Source organism: Manis pentadactyla, chromosome 14, assembly GCF_030020395.1.
Source record: "Manis pentadactyla isolate mManPen7 chromosome 14, mManPen7.hap1, whole genome shotgun sequence".
Classification (NCBI taxonomy): domain Eukaryota; kingdom Metazoa; phylum Chordata; class Mammalia; order Pholidota; family Manidae; genus Manis; species Manis pentadactyla.
In genome coordinates, this window is record NC_080032.1 from 1,424,019 (window position 1) to 1,445,246 (window position 21,228).

The 21,228-nt window shown below is 46.4% G+C and overlaps 2 protein-coding genes across 33 annotated transcripts in view; both read right to left on the reverse strand.

Moving 5' to 3' along the window:
* Positions 1–21,228, reverse strand: part of LOC118906979 (zinc finger protein 337-like) — a 228,642-nt gene that overhangs the window by 39,255 nt on the left and 168,159 nt on the right. For 4 of the 24 annotated variants that reach the window (XM_057492136.1, XM_057492128.1, XM_057492135.1 and 1 more), the window contains exons 2-5: positions 10,436–10,511; positions 9,794–9,920; positions 9,405–9,503; positions 2,649–5,544 (exon numbers count right to left, since the gene is read on the reverse strand). In XM_057492136.1, coding sequence (XP_057348119.1) covers positions 3,437–5,544; positions 9,405–9,503; positions 9,794–9,920; positions 10,436–10,483 — 2,382 coding nt within the window. In that variant the 5' untranslated portion in view covers positions 10,484–10,511 and the 3' untranslated portion in view covers positions 2,649–3,436. The other 20 variants (XM_057492138.1, XM_057492145.1, XM_057492137.1 and 17 more) reach the window with 18 other exon arrangements.
* LOC130680785 (zinc finger protein 169-like) overlaps positions 2,649–21,228 on the reverse strand; it is a 233,289-nt gene continuing 214,709 nt past the window's right edge. For all 9 annotated transcript variants that reach the window (XR_008993824.1, XR_008993820.1, XR_008993823.1 and 6 more), the window contains one exon: positions 2,649–2,759. The gene's annotated coding sequence lies outside the window, so the exon portion shown is untranslated. The remainder of the gene's footprint in view (positions 2,760–21,228) is intronic.

The window sequence follows — 21,228 nt, forward strand, 5'->3', positions numbered from 1 at the left end:
AAAGGAATTGTTATAGTTGTATTAATAACTTCCACAGATATAATTGTTTTGCATTCACTTCACCTTCTGTTTTCTTTGCTTCTGGAAATCTGACGAGAGCCAGATTTCCAGATTCCATGTTCTCTTTTAGTAAATCGATGATACCTATTTTTAAAATTTTGCAGTGATTCCAATACAGTTTATAAGCACATTAACAACTCATGCAGGTCCTCTAAACTAACATTGTACTGTCTCATGGGCAGGCTAGAGACCTTGACAGCATATTCCCAATTCTCACTGCTGTTGTTCATTTTACTTATAAGCTATACAAACATAATTGCTATTATTTTGAAAACAAACCAAGATGTCCACTGAGAAAAATATTTACTTAACTCATTTATGTAAAACTGATATTCTCATATATATATGCACATGTAAATATATATATGCACATTCCTCATATATGTATGTATATATATACATAATTTTTTTCATTGAGAAAGTTTTAACATCTCCTAAAAGTCCAGCCTACTGACAAAAGGTTTCCATTTTTGTTGTCTGAGAAAGGACTTGTCCACTTCTCAATGAGCATCATGGGATACGGAACTCCAGGTTAGTTTCTTTTTCTTTCAATTTGTTAAATATTTCACTCCTCTTACTGCTAGTGATTTCTAGAGGTCCACCTTACCGTTTTTTGCTGGATGCTAAAAATTATGTTTGCAATGCTGCTCAAGTAAAACCTTCATGAGATTGTGTATTAATGTTAATTTAAAAAATGATGTTATGACAGAACTGGAAGTAAGCAGGCCTTTAGTGTGTGGTTTTATACTTATCTCAGTCGGGCTGTTAGTATTTGTTGTAGCTGCATGTCAGACGCGTCGGTGCCTGCTTCTGTCCTCTCGGTCTCCCCTGCTGGGTTTTTCCCTAAGAACTTGTTCTTAAATAGAGTCTCTTGGTTGTAATTTACTGCAAGTATACCAGGCTCTATTGATGTGGTGGTCAGGTTTGGGAAAGGTAAGTGTTTTTAAATCTTAGGACTATTTCCGTAAAGTGTACCCATGTCGGTGTGCCAACCTGTGAATGTTTCTTACCATTTAGGAGGAATGGTTCATTTTCCTTAGCTTTTAGAAATGAGAACACTTGTGCTTCACTTAAAACAAAGGAAGTTCATGTTGAAATGAGCTCTTCCCAATGTTTTCAGGTGTACTTGGGATCTGAAGCATCTCTTAGTGGCCCCCCCACTCCTGTGTGTGACAGGAGAGCGAGAGGGAGGAGGAGCAGGCCAACTCCCCTTCCTCCCAGTCAGAGGCTGAGGCAGGTCTCAAGGTCAGGACCGTGTTAGGTGGGTCAGTACGTGTGTGACATTTTTCAGAATAGTTACTTCTCCCCACGACATATTTAAAAGTGGTTCTTTTATCTTTCCCCTGCTGGAAGCATGAGTTTTTCTCAGATCTTCACTTAGAATGTGACCATGCTGAAGGTAAACCTCATGAATTTGTGGTGATTCCTCCCAAAATGGCCACCAGGCATTGCCTTAACTGTTTATTTCTCCCAGCTGGGAGGCAGATGGCAGGGGCGTAGTGTGCAAGGCCTGGTGCACACCGGTCAGGCCGCATCGGCCCCTCTTCCTTCCTGAGAACATTTTCTAAGGAGGGCGTAGTCATGAATATGGGTCACACCACTGAGCTCTTTCTGAAAGACACAGGCCCGTTCCGCTGACGTCTGACCAAGGAGGACGGGGTTTTCCTGGTTTCTGTGGGGATGGAATCCTAACTGCACTAAGCAGCTGACCTGAGTACAGCCCACTGTCCTGCACTTTGAATATTTTCACTTTTCCAACTCTGTCAAGACCCTGTGCTCCCTCACTCCCTCCTTTCCCTTTACAATGCCCGTCACCCCTAAGAAGCAATGAGATCTATACACACGCAGATACACTAACTGGCTCATGCAAATATGAACCCCAGGAAGTCCGACCACCCGCCATCTGGAAGCCGGGTCTGAAAGCCTGAGACCTAGGGGAGCCGATGGCATGAGTCCCGGAGATCAGAAGGCCCACGTGAAGCTCTCTGGTGGACCTGAGCACCGAGGGCGCAGATGTCTGAAGGCAGGACAGGGTGGAAGTTGCAACTGCAGAAGGAAAGTTTACCCTGCTTCACCTTTTTGTTCCATTTGGGCCAATGATGCTGCCCACAAAGCTGAGGACAATCTCCACTCAGTTTACTGAGCCAAATACTCATCTCAGGGACAGACTCCCAGAACCCACAGAATAATCTTACCAGCTGTGTAGGCATCCATTACTGTAGGGAACAAAGTTAACCCCCACAGCCACTCACTGCATCTTACACATGAACAGCCTTCTGTGTCCCAGTGTCCTGCAGTGTTGGTGGAGGGCAGTAGGAAGAAGTCACCCCTGGTCTTTAAGGTCCTTCTCTCCCTACATTCAAGTGTTCATGTCATCACACCTGTCACCACTTTGCTTCCACCAGGCATTTCCCAGGGAAGAGCTTGTGAAACAAGAAGTTGAGCACCTACCTGTGCCACATGCCAACCTGCTCTTCTACACGGCAGGCAGGGAGCCATTCCCCTAATTCCTATTTTACAACCTGTGTGGTCAGGCTGTTCTGGGTATCGCTTGTATGATGACCTTCCGCAAAGACACTGAAATGAAATTGAATAAAACAAGGCTTTTATCTGGAGAGAGAATGCGGGAGAACATGGGGAGGAGGTGAGGCTGGTGGGAGAGGGGACGCAACAGGAGCGTTTGGTGGAAGAGTGCTGGGCTGTCGGGCTGTCATCACCCACTCAGAGCTGCCCATGGGAAGCTCAGTCAGTCACAAGACCTGGTCCGCAGGAGAGAGACATTTCCCCAGGATCCTGGGTAACTCCATCCCCTCCCTTGGTGTCTGATTCTCAAGCCTGGGCCTCCTCAGAACCTGCTATAAATATTCAGGACCACAGAAACTTATTTTCCATGGATGGGGACCATCTCCAAGTTCAAGTCTCGGTAGGCCTGCGGATCCCCTCGGCCTGCATGATGCATCTGTGAGCGGGGTCACGGGCTCAGCTGTAGCTTTGTTAAGCAGCAGTTACTGGAAGGAAAGGGCTGACCACCATAGGCAGACCCTGAGGTGCGGATACTCAGCCATCAGGCCGGTGCCCCTTCATCTTTCTGTTAAGGAAGCCCCTTAAGAGAGACTCTGCAGTAATTGCTGCTTATACATATATAGTCAGGGAGTATCTGAAGTTTCCCTGGATCTTGGGTGGGAAGGTGAAAGGTGTACAGATTTCTGCATCTGTTGACTTCTAACGTGCTTTGGCCACACAGTGCACACAAGTGCTTCCCTGCTGAGTGGAACCTCTGACACCCACACGTGTGATTATGGCTCATGTTCCTCTCCATGCAGCACACATGGGCCCTTTCCTCCATGTGTGCACTGGGGCCTTACCCACACTCCCTTCATACAGAAGGCTTCTCCCCTGAGTGCATCTTCTGATGTCTCTGGAGATTTGACTTACTCCGAAAACCTCGCCCACAATAACTACACACAAAAGGTTCCTCTCCTGAGTGTTTCCACTGGTGGTAGATCAGGGATGATTTACGGATAAAGCCTTGCCCACACTCCTTGCACACAAATGGCCTCTTTTCTGAGTGTGTCTTTTCATGGTCCATCAGGCTTGATTCCTGGATAAAGGCTCGACCACACTCCTTGCAAATAAAAGGCTTCTCCCCTGAGTGTTTCCTCAGGTGGGAGGTAAGAGATGATTTCTTGACAAAGACTCGCCCACACTCCTTGCACACAAAAGGCTTCTCCCCTGAGTGTGTCTTCTGATGGCTCAGGAGATTTGACTTCAAGCTAAAACTTCGCCCACAATTCATGCACATGAAAGGTTTCTCCCCTGAGTGTTTCCACTCATGGGTAGTGAGGGATGATTTGTGGGTAAAGCCTTTCCCACAGTGCTTGCACAGAAATGGCTTCTTCCCTGAATGTCTCCACTGGTGGGTGGTAAGGGATCTTTTTCGGATAAAGGCTTGTCCACACTCCTTGCAAACAAACTTCTTCTCACCTGAGTGTGTCTTCAGATGACGTAGGAGATATGACTTCAAGCTGAAATTTCGCCCACAGTACCTGCACAGGAAAGGCTTCACCTCCAAGTGTTTATTCTGATGGTTTAGGAGACCAGACTTCCACCTAAAACTCTGCCCACAATATGTACACACAAAAGGTTTCTCTCCTGAGTGTTTATACTGGTGGTAGATCAGCGATGATTTATGGGAAAAGCCTTGCCCACACTCCTTGCACACAAAGGGTTTCTCTCCTGAGTGTGTCCTCTGGTGGCAGATCAGGTTTAATTTTTGGATAAAGCCTTGCCCACACTCCTTGCACACAAAAGGCTTTTCCCCTGAGTGTGTCCTCTGATGGGGTATCAGGGCTGATCTTTTGGTAAACCTTTTCCCACATTCCTTGCACACAAAAGGCTTCTCCCCTGAGTGTTTCCACTGGTGGGACATCAGGGTTGATTTTTGGGTAAAGCCTTGCCCACACTCCTTGCACACAAAAGGCTTTTCCCCTGAGTGTGTCCTCTGGTGGCTGTTCAGGTGTGATTTTTGGGTAAACCTTTTACCACACTCCTTACACACAAAAGGCTTCTCTCCTGAGTGTTTATATTGGTGGGAGATGAGAGATGATTTTTGGATAAAGCCTTGCCCACATTCCTTGCACACAAAAGGCTTCTCCACTGAATGTGTCCACCAGTGGCGTATCAGGTTTGAATTTTGGGTAAAGCCTTGTCCGCAATCCTTGCACAAAAATGGCTTGTTACCTGAGTGTTTCCACTGGTGGGACATCAGGGCTGACTTTCGGGCAAAGCCTTGTCCACACTCCTTGCACACAAAACGCTTCTCCCTTGTGTGTGACCTGTGTGTTATGACGCTTGACTTATCGCTGAAGTCTGGTCCAGTCTCCGTGCACATGTAGGGAGCCCCTCCTGAGTGTGTTTTCTGGTGCAACAATAGTGCTGACTTATCAGTAAAGTCCTGTCCACACTTCCTGCATGTTAAAAGATTCTGTCCATAATGTGCTTTTCTGTGTTCGAGTACCTCTGGCTTCTGGCTAAAGCCTTGCCCACACTCTGCATGTATGAATGCTTCCCATCCTGAATTTTGTATTCCTTTTAATAGTTTGCCTGTTTCTTTAGGACTTGCCCTCTGGGCTTGGCTGCCCTCTATTTCCACCACTATGTTCCTTTGCCCCAGACTTAATGCCTGTGTGGGGTGTGGGCTGGCAGATGCCCCCCAGGTCTGACTCCTCCTCCTCAACAAGGTTTGGGAGTTTTCTTGTCTCTCTTGGCCTGCTCTCCTATCGCTCTGGTTGCTCTGATGAGAGAGTTCTTCCTGCTCTTGTTCCTGGTGATCCAGGCCAGGACTCCTTGGCTGTGGGTAATTTGTTGCATGTGCACCTGCAGACATCTGAGCAGAATGGTTGTGAATCGTGTGCCTGATGAGGATATGCTGACTGCAGACCAGGGTGTGGCATGCAGAGAGATGCATTTCTGGCTTTGCTTCTGCTGGAGAGAAAAAGTGCCCCATGATGATGGTCACAGGTGAAGCAGCCTGGACCACCACACAACACAAATGCCACCACCTTGCACGAGGGTTCCCCTCCCAGGCCCTGCTCTTCCATCTAGTTGGAAGCTGCTATCTTCTCTTGGAGAGAGGAATGTACACACTAGCGAAGGATTTCCTCCAGAGTCTCCTTTCTAAATTACAGCTACTACATCATCAAAATTATAAATCCTACTGAGCCTTAGAAGGGAAACCTTGCTGTATGTGACAACATGGATGGACCCTGAGGACATCATGCTGAGTCATGTAAGATAGACAAATCCTGCACAACAGTGTCTGCATGTGGGATCTGAGAAACAGAAACAGAAGCAGAAGCAGATGGACAGGCAAGGAATCATGGATACCACACGTAGGGGAGGAACTGGGGGGCAGGCAATATAAGGTGAGGGGATGAAGCTCTGCAACCTTCCAGATATAACATAACAGTCATGGGATGTAGTGTACAGCACAGGGAAGACAATGTCATAAATTTGTGAGATGACGGATAGCAACTAGTCTTATCACTGGGATCATTTTCTAATGGATAAAAATAACATATCACTATGAACTGAAATGAATCACACCTGAAAATAACAGGATACTGTATGTCAATGACACTTCGATAAAATAGTACATCAGACGTCACCTTCAGAGTACACACTCCAGTGGCTCCCCAACATATGGACTGCATCTTTGCATGGATTGCGGGGCCCTATACCCCACTTCCTGCTCAGACCTCAGTTGCTTCCACTTTGAGTCCCTCACTCCAGCTGACACTGACTGAGGTTGGTCCTGTCCTTTGAATGAGGCTACTTCCTGACTGGGCAGAAGGAACACCAAATACAGCCATACAAATGTGCTTGGCTTAATGGTTTGCTTAGTCTGAGTTCAGCTCAAAATTCACTTGGTCAGAGAGGCCTCTGCTGTCCGTCCTGTGTGGCCGCTTCACCCACTCCCAGCCCGCTGTCCCAACACCACCTCCACGTGTTTTTCCAGGAGTCTTCACAGCACTTCTTCCCTGAAATCACAAAGGTGGTTAGGGGTGCTGTCCATGTTCTGTAGGTGTCCATACACCTGCCACCACCGTATGTAAGCAAGGGGAAGGAGGGATAGGACAGGCTCCTTCAGTGCTGTATTCCCAGTCTGAGAACTGAGGTTGGCATGGAATAAAAAGCGAAATGATGACTCATGAATATGTTCTATGAATAACCATATATTTAGTCTTTGAGCTTTTAAAAGTGAAAAGTTAAGAGGATTGACAAGAGTTACCCTTGCTGAGAAAGCTGGGAAACATTTGAGGAGACTTGCTTTTCGTTCCATAAGCTGTTCACCATTAAGTGCCAATGTAGAAAAATACTATGTACACACACAAAATGAATACAAAAACCACCTGTAGAAAGGAAATATTTACATTGGCTATTTTGACTACAGGGAAACAAAACATTCATGTCCAGAAAGGAAAACCTGCAGTGAAAGGAGAAGATCCATGCTGACTGAATTCACTCCTGGTGTTTTGAGCCACCAGGGTAGTGACGGTCCCAAGGAATCACCTGGGACCCCTGAAAGTTGTGACTGTCTGAGTGCTCGCATGTCACCTGGTGGGCTTCCCATCACTCTCACTGGCTTCTGACCAGAGTATGCAGCCCTGGCTGCATCTGCCATCCCCAAGAAGTAAGACGGGATCTGTTGGTAGCCTTATTTCTGCACCAGCTGGGAGACCTCAGCTTCCCAAGTGCACCACACAGGCCTTGAGCCCGTGCCAGGGCCCTCCTCTATCAGTCACAGGCCTGCCATGGACATGCTTTTCTCTAAGATATCTGTGGTGAAAATATGAATGCTGGTGTCACATTTCAATACTCACACTCTGAGAATCTGTTGGCAGATAGAAACCCTCTACTTAAAATTCACTGAGAGATAAATCCATGAGCAACTGCTTTTGGGTGGGGAAGGAGTTGTTATGGATGGGAAAGTACAGAGCAAGGAATGAGAAAGACGTCCACAGTCAGAATGAGCTCGCCTCCATGCAAACCACAGGGCAGAGGCATGTCAAGAATGTGCTGGTGTTGGCAGAAAAGGCCTGGTATGATTTCACTCACATCAAGGGCAAGAACTGGCCAAGTGCTGCCCATTGGGCAGAACCACAGCAGCGGTGGCCTTGGGGGATGGGGAGGCAGGAAACAACATGGAAGGGGCCTAAGGGGGTGTGCTGGGGAAGTGCAGGGCTCAGGCACACCGGTGCACACATGTGAGAACACACTGCCTGTCACTGCAAATATGCACATGTCATGGTATTTGGACTCTACCTACAAAGACCTGCAAGGAAACATCTGAATATTGGTTAGATGGACTTCCATGCAGAAGGGCTCATGGGTTAGAGGAAATGTCTGCATCTCTCTTTGACAGCACCAGACATAAAATGGGCTCTTGGAAAACTAGAGGAAGGCACATGTAGGTAAACATGTTATCATGAATACAGAGCAAAACGCTAAATGTTGAATCCACGAACGTACAAAAATTTCACACTCTGGCAAAAAGGATTATGGGATGTAAATTTAAGAGACACAGTAGAAAAACATGTTAAACGGTTAATGCTATCAAAAAAATCTAATGAACCATGTTATTAAGATCAGAATAGAGTAAATGTTACTAGACAGTGGAAATTAAAGATAGGATGACCAAGATTTGCTTCAAAATGACTGAGCACTTGAAAAAGAGGGTGAGAATGGGAGGAGGCATGACTGCCCTAAGAGAGTGGAGCCTGGAGATGGGTCCACAGAGCTCATCAGGGATTCTGCATGTCAGGTCACCTGTACACAAAGAACGTGTCACTAACAAAATGACCATGATCACACAGGGACAGATCGATTCTTTGGGGGGAAATGCAATAGCCATTGTGCAATAGAAGAATTAAAATTCGTCTCCCCAAACCTAGACGGACAGTTCAGACTGACCCACTCCTGCCAAACAAATCGGTAAAGACATATGAGTTGAGAAATGACAACAATCTACAAGATGTGTTCATGGCCGAGGCACAGCGAGGATTCCTACAGCAGGACACAAGGAGACTTCCAAGCACATGGTAACGGCAGCCACCTCAACGTGAGTCGGCTACCATGCTCCCCAAGAAGGGCCTAGGGATCAGTAAGGAGAGATGAAGCCTAAAACCAACACCTTCAGCATAACCAGAAGATACCCCATAAATTTACACTTGTCCACAGCCAAGGAAGAGGCATCAGTTCTCAGCAGAATCTCCCGTGATCCCACCACAAGGGCCTGGGGGAGGGAGGCCCAGAAAGTACTGGGCACACAGGAGATGGAAACAGGGGGTCCAAAGGAGAACCCCCATTGCTGCAAGACAGCAAGTCCAGGTGACAGGGGAAAGAACCGTGACAAGCAGTCCCCGTGGCGCCCACCTCCAGACAGCAGCCACCCGAAGGCAGTGCCTCTGGGGCACAAGAGGGAAAAGGAAGGAGAAGTGGCCACAGAGACAATGGTGGCGAGAAGAAGAGGTGGAAGATGGGACACACGGGGCCCAGAAGTACACTAACACAGAGAAGACACCCCACTGCAGCCTCACAGAGGTGGCTCAGCAAGGCCACAGAGGGAAAGTCTACTGGGAAGAAGGTGGGCTTCCTGCAGTCAGAAGGTGTCAGGGCACCCAGGACACCCCCTCACTCATCCAAGATGATGGTGTGGGAGGGAGGCAGGGCCAGGCAGCCTCAGCAGCCATGGTGCGGGAGGACAGCTTCCTGCCAGGACCACTGAGCAGCTGCCCCCACCCTGCAAGGCCGAAGGCCAGTGTCCACCCGGAGGCTCCCCTCACCTGGACGGGGGCCTTGCCGGTGTCTCCTGTCTCCCCTCCAGGGCTCTTCCCCTCGCTCCAGCCACGTGATGAGTTCTGGTTTTGAACAGGGAATTCCTGCTTAGCGGGAAAAAGGAGCAGGTCACTCTTGGCTATAGGCTGAGAGGGCTATCTGCAGGACCCAGACTGGCGGGGGTGAGGGGGAGACCAGGATGGTGGGGAGGAGCTGGGACCCATGCATTCCAGGCTGTGTGGGACGCTGGCAGGCCTGGGATCCCGCACTCCCAGAGGTACAGAGACCCCGCCCATCCCCAGGGGAACGGGAAGCTGAGCACCTGCTTCTCAGTGGGACCCCAGGGAGAGTAAGGTTCAAAGGGGACAAAACAGACCTAAGAGGTGCCCCCGCTCACCCAGCGACACCAGGTGGCTGAAGTTCTCCAGCATCACGTGTCTGTACAGGGTCCTCTGCGCAGGGCTCAGCAGCTTCCATTCCTTCTGTGTGAAATCCACAGCCACATCCTCAAACGTCACAAAAGCCTGCAACACAAACCCAGGCCTGCTCACCAGGAGGCTGCGAGCAACCGCCTGGCCATGTGCGGGCACAGGGGCTGCATCCATCCCCCAACTTTGCAGGCGACCACTGGGTGCCAGACCTTCCACACTGCAGGTAGTGGTTCCCAGGGGCAGCCTGAGACGGACAGTATGCCTGCCCTCCTCCCCAGCCCGAGGACCTGCCTCATCCCAGAGCTTATCAGGCAGCCAGTCCTGCTGGAAGCCTCAGCCACTGCTGCCTACAGCCCCTCCCCTCACACACCAACCAACCGATCTTCACTGGGCACTGGGGCAAGGGCAGCCATCCTGTGTGTGCTTCTCATGCTTCATCCCTTGGTGCCATCCCGCCCAGTACCCCACAGGGATGTGGCCAGGCCAGGCAGGTCAGCACCCCAGGATGGCTACTGCCTTTTCCCTGTACCAATGAGGCAGCCACCAGGGCAAGTGAAGGGGTGGGTACATCCTGTGATGGCAAAGATGGGACATCTGGTATGTCTCACCTCTCTGCTGGACTTCCAGGGTCCCAGAGCCGCCTTCCTGCTCTCCATGGAGAAGGGAACCCCTCGGAGGGCAGCTCTGTGGGGAGGGAAGAGAGTAAGAGGGTGCCTGGGTGCACCTGCCCTGTGTGAGGCAGGGCTGACCCTCCCAGTGGGGGGCAGTCATGAGCACCAGCACAGCCACCTCCACGGTCCTGACAGGGGCAGAGGGAGCCAGGGTATCTGCTGGCACAGCCCCACGCTGGGGCTTGGGCAAGAGGCTTCAGCACCATGGGAGCTGAGTGAGGTTTTCTTACCATGCTGAGTGAATGAGAGACATCCTTGGGACCCCCCAGGGGACCTCCTGCCTCTCAGGTCAGGGCCTAGAGCTCCAGAGGGCCTCATGACAGCTCTAGTGCCTCTCCCAGCCTCAGGCTCCATGTGCTTAAGTAACCACAGGGTGCAGACCGGAAGCCTCCTGTACATGTGGAATCAGATGCACAGCATGCTGCTAACCTCATGCTGAAGCCCAGGGGAGACGTGGGCAGGTAACGTGGGGGGGGGGGCCCTGGCATAGAAGCAATATCGCACCCCAGGGCAACCGCAGCCAGCCAGCTCACCAACAGGAACCCTCCCCCATTTGGGGGGTGTGGCAGCCTGTGTCTGCAGAGCTGATGGCAGGTCACACTGTGGCGGCCTCGGGGGTTTCTGATCAGAGGTGAACGGGCAGAGGCTTCACCCCAGGACTGCTTCTCACAGCGCCTGCCCTACCTCCACCCCTCATATACCCAAGGTCGGTGGCCAAGCTTGGGGCCCAGCTGAGAAATTAGGATTGGAACAGTTCCCAGTATCTCAACGCACCATCAGCATGGGAGGCGGGTGAGCTGTGGTGAACAAGAAGCCCTAAGACACACAGTCGGCCTCATGTGCGGGAGCCGCTGCCACCTGGGTCCTGGTGCAGCAAAGCACCTGTGGGGCACTTTACCGGGAGTTGGTGTGATCCGAACACGAGCCGGACGGAAGGTGACACTGAAGAGTCATTAAATGATACAGCCACACATGGTGTCATTACAGTGGGGCAACGGGTCCACGGAGGCTCGTCATACTGTTCTTTCACAATTTGTATTTTAAAAAATAATGGAGAAAATATGGTAGTTTAACTGTCAAAGTGCAGAGCATAAGGATGTCATTTGAATGTTCTCCATATTGATGAATACAGGCCTGGGGCTAAGAGTGAAACCAGAGAATAATCAAAGTGGCCACGTGGTGGAGAGAGAATCTGCATGCTGGGCGGCATACTAGCTTAGAGAGACTTAACAAGACTTATCATGTAGAACTGGTCAGGAGGCAAAGCATTGAAATTCCCATTCTTTTGTGCAGGAAGTCAAAAGCACTTTACAAATTGTTCTTGTGATTTCTTCATCTATACTTTATATACCAATTATTAACAGCCTTTTATATCCCATCTGTTGCATCTCTATCTATTCAAAAGTCACAATGTTATTCCCATATATTTAATTTCAGAAGTTTAAATATTGTATATTCTCTGTACTCAAAGTGACTTTTTATTTCCCCATTTAATTATTTATTGCCAGGTCACAGAAGTACAAGGGATCTTTAAAAAGCTGATTTTGTATCTTTTTTGGTATCATTAATATACAGTTATATGAGCACAGTGTGGTTACCAGATTCCCCCCATTATCAAATCCCCCCCACATACCCCATTACAGTCACTGTCCATCAGCATAGTAAGATGCTGTGGAATCATGACTTGTCATCTCTGTGCTACACTGCCTCCTGATTTTGTATCTTTTGAAGTTCTAAGTTCTCTTATTACTAGCAGTGTTATGGTAGATCCGTTAGGATGTTCTCCAGGTACACAACACTGTATCCTGAGAATAAAGAAAGTTTAACCTTTTCCCTCAATGCTTATGCCTCCTTTTCCCTGTTTGCTCTAAGAGACCAGCTAGATATTTTAGTATAATGCTGAGTGAGAGTGGGGAAGGCTGGACACAAATACTTTTCCTGTTCTTATAGGAAAGCACTTTAAAATTCACACATGCCCTTTTTTATAGTGAGGAAATTTCTTGCCATTCCTCATGTGCTGAGAATGCATCACAAACAGGTGGGGAAGTTTGTCATTTATTTGTTCTCTATCAATTAAGGTGAAACATGAATGTTTCTCCCTTTACTAACATGAGGTTCCTATAGCCAGCATCCTCAGTGAACTTAAACCACTTAAGAATGTAACTGGCCTGTTGCTAGGCTACTGCTTCACACCCATAGGCAATAAGCTATTATAGTGCTATATAGAGAGCTCAGGCCAGTGGTCTCAGCAGAGTGAGAGATGCACTACCTACTGTTGGGAGAACAACCCCAATAATAAACCCTTTCACCCCAAGAATGTTCTACTCTCATTTCTTTGGTCACCGAATCCATAGTGAACTTGCCCGAGGCTGGAAACCCCGCAAGACAATTCCTTTAAAGGGGTAAATTGAACTGGCTTCAGGAAATTAAGGCTCTGTCCCTTCTTGGGCATGAACTCCACGTGGCCAGAGTATACGATCCTGTGCACGTGCTGCAGGACTCCATCTGCTAACGTTTGGTGAGCCTCTCTGACAGCCTCTGGGCTGATGCCTCACATGAAGGGGCATGAGGGACGTTACAGAAACGCCCTCCAATTCCCCTGAGGAGCAAGTTACATGGGCACAGACATTTGATAAAATGCAGTAATTCAGGGACAAACCTCCTTTTATGATGCTTTGCAGATTCTGTGTCTCTTAGAAATTGAAGGTTTGTGGCTGCCCTGCACTGAGCAAGTCCATCGGCACCACTTTCCCAACAGCACTGGCTCACATCATGTCTCTGTGTCACATCTGGCAATTCTTGCACTATTTCACACTTTTCATCATTCTTCTATTTGTTAGGTAACCAGTGTTCTTTGACGTTACCACTGTAGTTGTTTTAAGGGCCCCCAACTGCACCCATGTGATGGCAAACTTGATCAGTGGTAGTTCTGACTGCTGTGCACACTGGTTGTCCTCTCTCCCTCTGCTCAGACCTCCATGTCCTGAGACACAGCAATGTTGAAATAAGGCCAATGTGCTACTCGACAATGGCCTCTAAGTGTTCCAGTGAAAAGTGTCACCTTTCAAAAGCTAGAAATCAAAAGCCAGAAAAGATTCAGCTTAGGGAGGAGGGCATGTCCAAGGCCAAGATGGGCTGAACACTAGCCCTTTTCACCAAAAAGGCCAACTGTTCACTGGTTATTAACACATAGGAAAAGTTCTTGAAAAAGCTGATGGGAGGATTAAAGAGGGTGGCATAAGAGGTGAGACAGAGAACTCCTCCCAAAGACATATAGTATGAAAATATACTTAATACAACTAATACTAAAAGAGCAACAGGAAAGAAGACCACCTCAGACTGAATAGATCTGGAGAAAAGGCAGACTTCACGAAACAGGGCACCAGCACCACTCCCCTGCAACCCCTGACATAACTCCAGGAGATGAGCAGCTCCAGAGAGTAGAGCTTCTGGGCACTAGTGGGTGCCACACACAAATATGAAATGTCAAATGAACCAGGTTCAAACCAAAATCACACAAACACCAGAAAAAGGTCCAAGTGAAATTGAACTGACCAATCTTCCTGAAAAACCATTCAAAATAAAAATCATAAACATGCTCATGGAGGTACAGAAAAATATTCAAGAACTCAGGAATGAATTTAGGATGTCAATTTAATCATTGAGAAATTCCATATCTGAAACTAAACATACAGTGGAATGATTCAAAAGCAGATTAGATGGGCAGAGGCAGAGATGCTAGTGCTCAACCTACCGAAGGAAGAACAAGCCAGGTAATAAACCCTTTCACCCCAAAGAACATTTCCTGTCAGTTTCTTTGGTCACACTGAATCCACAGTGAACTTGTCCGGGGCTGGAACCCATTGGCAGGACATCTTCTCTGCACCACTGCAGAGGCAGAGGTATAAACATAGTAGTCACTTCAATAAAGGAAAATTTTATGCACTTATTCAGATTTTGCATCCTCCCACTAAATGGGCATGGAATAGTGCTAGACTCAAAGGTTCTTTTTAAACCTTGGCCTTCTTCACTGATTAAAAGAGCATCAGGAAAGTACTCAGAGATCACTGAACTTTCTAGCTGACTGTGGCTATAAGGTCTCTTGTCAAAAAGCACAGATCTCTCAGCAGCAAGTAAAATATCTGGGCTTTAACCTCTGTCAGGGAACTAGAGCACTGGAGGAAGAGAGAATCCAGCCGATTCTCTGTGACCCATTGCCCTCTACTATCAGGCACCTGAGGGGACTCTTGAGCATCACTGGGTATTGCAGAAATTGGGTCCCTAGATGTGGACAGTCAGCCAGACCCCTCTACCAGCTCCATAAAGAAGCCCAAAGGGAAGGCACCATAAAACTCCAGTGGGAACTTGATGCCATTAAAGCTTATGAGGCTTTGAAGAAAGCCCTACTCCAGGCCCCCTCCTTAAGCCTGCCCACTGGAAACCAGTTTAACCTATTTGTTACTGAGAGATCAGGATTGGCACGGGGAGTACTAACAACCTCGAGGAGAAATGCAGCAGCCTGTAGCCTATCTAAGCAGAGAGCTGGACCCAGTAGCTAAGGGCTGGCCACACTGAGATCTGTGGCAGCCACAGCCCTTCTAGCACCTGAAACCACAAAACTGACCCTGGGAAGAGACTTGATAGTGCATGAAACCCATAACATCACTGTCTTATTGAAAACCTGGGGAGACCTGTGATTATCAGACAGCAGGTTACTAAAATATCAGTCACTCCTCCTTGAGGGCCCTGTCACCCAGCTGCAGACATGATCCACCCTAAACTCAGCCACCTTTCTACCTGAGTCCATGAGCAAAGGACCTGAGCATGACTGCCAGCAGGTCCTTGCCCTAAACTATTCTGCCAGAGAAGACCTAAAAGACACCCCCTTAGAGAACCCAGAGCTTGTCCTCTTCACAGACAGCAGCTCCTTTGCTGAGCAGGGCCAGTGGAAAGCTGGCTATGCAGTTGTCACTCTGTGGGATACTACTGAGTGCCAACCACTTCCACCAGGCACGAGTGCCCAGCTGGCAGAATCAATAGCCCTCACTTGGGCCCTTGAAATAGGGAAAGGAAAGAGAGTCAATATATACACTGACTCTAAGTATGCCTACCTAGTGCTGCATGCCCATGCAGCCATATGGAAAGAGAGTTTTTAAATTCTGAAGGTTCCCCTATCAAATACCACAGTGAAATTAACCAGCTAATACAAGCTGTGCATAAGCGTAAAGAGGTAGCAGTTATTCACTGCAGAGGCCACCAGAAAGGAATGGATGAAGTAACAGAAAGAAAGAGAAGAGCTTATACAAAAGCCAAAGAGGCAGCTTGAGAAACTTATAAGGCACCTATTCAAGCCCCTCTCTTATGGACAGGTGTGCCAGCTGATATTATCGCCAGCTATAGTAAAAAAGAGCTGCAAGATGGCCTCTCCAAAGGCGGTCCTCTCCTTCCCTCTGGTTGGCTTCAGATGGAGGATGAGAAAATTTATTTGCCTCAGAGTACAGAATGGAAAGTTCGTAAAACTTTACACCAGACTTTCCATTTTGGTATGGAAAATACCTATCAGATAGCCAAAAGTATTTTTGCATGCAGTAGTCTATTAAAGACTGTAGAGCAAATCACTAAAGCTTGTGAGATCTGTCAAAGAAATAACCCATTAAATAGAAAAGCCATTCCTCCCAGATTACAACAAACAGGCTGATACCTAGGAGAGGACTGGCAAATAGACTTTACACACATGCCCAAGGCAAAAGAGTCCAATATCTCCTTGTGTGGATAGATACAGTCACAGGAGGGGTTGAGGCCTTCCCCTGTAAAACTGAACAAGCAAAGGAAGTAGTGAGAATACTTACATGAAATTAGTCCCTGATTTGGGATGCCTGAAAGAATACAAAGTGACAATAGCCTGGCATTTAAAGCAGCTATGACTCAAGGAGTGTCCCAGGCCCTTAATATTCAGTATAATTTACACTGTGCCTGGAGGACATAATCCTCAGGTAAAGTAGAAAAAGCTAATGACATTATAAAAAGACACCTAAGAAAGCTGTCACAAAAAACTCACTTGCCCTGGCCTGACCTACTACCTTTAGCCATAATAAGAAATACTCCCAAAATTTTGGGGTTAAGCCCCTTTGAAATGCTCTATGAAAGACTTCTCTTAAGGAATGATTTAATCATGGACAGAGAAGTCACAGAGATAATCTTATATGTGACTCACCTCCCTAAATTCCAGATACCCATTTAAAATCTAACTGAAGGACAGAACAGAACCCCCGGGGAAGCCCTCGTTGAACCAGGAGATAAAGTCCTAATTACATCAATGCCTTCTAATTCTCCAACTCTTAATCCAGCCTGGGAAAGTCCCCCCAGTGTTATGCTCTCCTCTCCTATGGCTGTCAAGGTCACAGGTATTGAGGCCTGGATCCAGCACTCCAGAGTAAAGGCCTGGAAAAACTACCAAGACCTCCCAGACAACACAGATAAAGAAAAACCTATTGCACAGGACACCAAAATTCTGGAACCCGAGTATGCCTGGGAACCTGTAGAGGACCTGAAACTAATAGTCAAAAGAAAACCCTCAACTACCAAAGTTTGAGATAAGTACTGCATGGTTTTTTCTTTTTCTCCTCTTCTTATAAGTAATCAATATGAAGTCTACATTACTCTTTTATTTGCTGCTCTCTAATGCTCCCCTCATAATAAATGAATCTAATTCCTTAAATCGGGCTGAAGACATACTGTGAGGGGCTGAAGCAGCTTCAGACATAAAAAGAAGACACAAAGCTCTCTGTAAAGTCAGCCCCAGATGCTAGTCATGTACCAAATTCTGAGAAACTAAAGGAAAAGATATAAATCCCATGAGAAACAGGATGTTCAACTAACCCCAGGCTATTTTTGATTTGGTACATTGCGTTGTTAGAGACCAGCAGTATCACACGATTCCTGCAGGTGGGCATAACAGGATGCTTAAGCGTCCTGAGCATTAAACAAGGAATATAGTTTGCAGAATTTAGGGGAAGGCTGAAAAGTTGCAAAAACTAAGCAGGATGTGGTAAAAATGCTTAAAAGGATGCTGTGACAGGGGCTCGGGCTGCACTTGGAGAGCTTCCTCCCTGGCAGTTGCCAGCCAGCTGAAATATAAAGTCTCCCTTTTTATAACCTACTTGTCTGTGAGGACCTGTTTCCTTCCTCTTGCTCTGGCAGGCCCGAGCTGAGACCCATAACAACACCTAGAATAAATGGAAGTTCATCTTGTTAGATATGCAGATTACTTCCTGTTTCTAGTGTAAGGTTGAAGGCACTGGGGGGAGGGGTGAGCACATCGGACACTGATGCCGTGCCAAAGTCCCTGACTGCTGTCCCCTCCCAACCTGAAAAATGTGCCTTAGGCTAGCCAATCCTCGCACAGCTGCAAATCTAAGCTCTGCCTCCCCCTACCTTCTTTAAAAACTCACTGTCTGCCCTGCTGAGTGTGACTTCCCTGGCCTGTGATAGCCAGATGGGGGAATATCACCCAGGAATTGCAGTCAAATAAACTGCCTGGCCCTTTGTGGCCTCTTGTTGCCTGCTTATTTCTGCTAGAATTTATCTTACATTTGGTGCCGAAACCCGGGAAAGAGCATGAGCATAGGGCTCCAACTGGCCACCAGTGGACCCGCCCCCTCCTTCCCCAACCCGGTACCTCAGCCTGCTCTCCGCTGCATGGACAATTTTCTGGTGAGTCCCTCAGTTTCCACTGGTCTGTTTCCCTACCTAACTCCGTTTCACCTGGTCCATCTGAAATCGTAGCTACGTCCAGGTCTGGGCATCCAGCCCATCCACTGCAGGCATCTGGAATACTCACCCCTGGCCCTGTGGTGTGGAGATGTCCCTCACCCAGGCTCCCAGACTGTCTCCCCTGACTTGGTGTGCTTGGGATGCTGGGCGCTCCTCTCAGCAGGATTAGTTGGGAAGTGGCACAGACATGGGGAACCAGCCCTCGAAAGAAGAGGCTCAGACCCTGCTGCGGTGTCTCATTTCTAATTTGGCTACTCTATATTTGTCCTTGGAAGTTTGCAAATGGAAGCTAGTCTTTCTTTGCTCTGAGGCCAGGCCTCAGTTTCCCTTAGACAATCAATCTCATTGGCCCCCTGAGAGAACTTTCAATTTTGGCTTCCTCACTGACTTAACTAATTATTGCAAATGAAGCGGAGAGTGGGGTGAAATCCCATATATGCAGGCTTTTTGGACTTTGTGCTCCTGCCCAGACCTTTATATTAAGTGTTCAACAACTCAGGTTCTCCTGGCCCTATCTCCAGTTTAAGATTGTCAGCCTCTTACACTGCCCAGTCCTTCTTCCTTTTCAGATCCACAGGAAGACCTTAGTCTCCCACCTCTCTCAGCTCGCTACCCCCACCCCTCTATGTCAACATCTTTAAGTTCTTTGTCCTGCCACATGTCACGGCCATCTTGAGTCCTTTGTTCCCAGCCATGCTGCCTTCCTGCTCCTCTCCTCTCCAGCAGCTGCATCACCCCCTCCCACTCTCCTTCCACCTTCACCACCCTCTTCCCCCACCGGAACATGCTCCTCCTGCCCTCTGGCTCCAGAAGCCACAGACAGGAAGCTAAAAAATAAAGAAAGAAAGTAAATATCAGCAACTCAAATCTTTATATCAGTTTGTCTGTGTATATGTTTTTATATGAAGAGTGTTGCTAACTGTAGTCATTACATCTCAATTTGCATGTTTGTGTGTCCAAGTGTGTAAATGAAAAATATTTTCCTACCTCCAGATAGTATTAATAAAAATTGATTTACAAACAAGCGCTTGTGAAAATTGGGCATTCTACAACTTCCAGAAAATCTAATAAAAAATATTAAGCATTAATGCTATTTTAAGTTTAACTGAAATGGACATGTCCTTATAGTTATCAGCTGCCAAAATTTACTTAAAGTCATTTAAGTTGATGTTATCTGTTAAACATTTCAAGAAGATGCTTTAAAAAAGCGCCTGACTTTGTCTAATGTTTAGTAAAAGTTTTGTAAGAAATCTAGCATGGTTGCTAAAAAAAAGTAAACACGTGTAGCAAATAAACATCTTAATAATAATACTGTATTAATGTATAACAGTATACATATATGCAAACAGCCTGAGAATTTTTGTGGTAACCAAAATTCTTAAAGTTTGCTAAGTTATCTAGGCATAATGTGCCTAATGAGAAATTGTGCTGTAAAGCACATTTCCAAAAATGATAATATACGTTCAGAGATGTATCAATCTGAAGAACGCCAGTGTAACAGTTTACAGTGGCCTATTTTTCAGTGTTCACTGAAGGTTAAAGTAATACTTTTAAGTTCTAATTAAAACTACTTAAAGTAATAAGGAAAACATTTCTGCATGCTAAAGCATGCATCTTTTGATAAAAGAAGGTAACTTTGTTCTAAAGTACATCTGTTTCTAGAGAGAGAACTCTAAATGTTAAAAGGTTGTAGAAAGTTTGTAGAAGAATTTAATATGGTAATGCTGTATAAAATTAAAGCAAATGAGTCTCAGTATCAAGTACACAGCAAAATTAGAATTTTGTTTTCAGTTAAAAAGGACAAAGTTTTCTTAACTGTTAGTCTGCTCTTAATATTAAAAGATTGCAATGGGTTCTCTAATTGTTTTATGAAGGCAGTTTCTCTTGCTGAAAGTCTCAATGAGTTGTTGGAGTATTTAAGAAAATGAGATCTTAATATTAAAAGAACTAAAAGCTAAAGTTTGCTAACAACTGTGTGATCTTCTTTATTTGCCTTCAAGGTATTTTGTTGTCATTCTGGTTAAATGGATAAGTATTGCTTCATGGCAACCTATAATTCTATTTAAGTGCCAAAAAAAAAAATCAAATTCAAAAAGGTACTTTTCCCTCTAGTTAACTCTGATATTTTCCAGAGGGGCCCTAGAACATGTCAGAAGAACTTTTACTCATTAGAGAAATTATTTAGCTAATTTGGCTTATTTATCTGATATATAATTACCTGCTTAATTACCTAGAAAGCACTGTCAAAAGGAATGATGCTAAACTTTGTTACTGAATGTTTTGTGTCACAGAACTATCTAAATTTCCTTATGACAACTGTCTTACAGTAAGCTCTCATAAGATCTTTAACCATTGTCATTTGTAAGTCTTTTGTCATCTATACTCACTGTTTTATTACTTCTAAACTAGTAAAAAACTAGATTGCAGCAGAACAGGTATTGGTTACATAAGATTGAGTAAGCTGAAGAAGATGATTTTGTGGCTTTTTGTTTCAAATGTTATTAATAGTGTTTTACGCTTTTTCTCTTAAGCTGACAACAGTTTAATAAATGACTGCCTTTATAAGTAGAATTGAAACTTTATCTTTCTCTCTATCTGATCCCTCCAGAATTAAAAAACTCTCAGTAACTATTCTTATATTTCATGGCAGTATGTTTATTTGCCCAAGTTCAATAAGAAGCTGCTTTCTGTTAGGCTGGAGGAAGTAAAAACAAGGACATGCAAACAGAACAGAGAGATGCCATGGGGGAGAACAGACCAGACCCCAAGATCCCTGCCTTATATGGAAAGGGGACAGCTCCTTCTGAATTCCATCCTTCTGATGTGCCAACTAAGACCCGGATGTCAGCCTCCTCCCTCTTGGAAGGAAAAAAGTTTCTAGTTGTCTGTCACCTTTAGCCAATCATACCTCTCCACACCCCCTAGGATAGCTTGCCCACTCCTCCCCCTCCTAATCC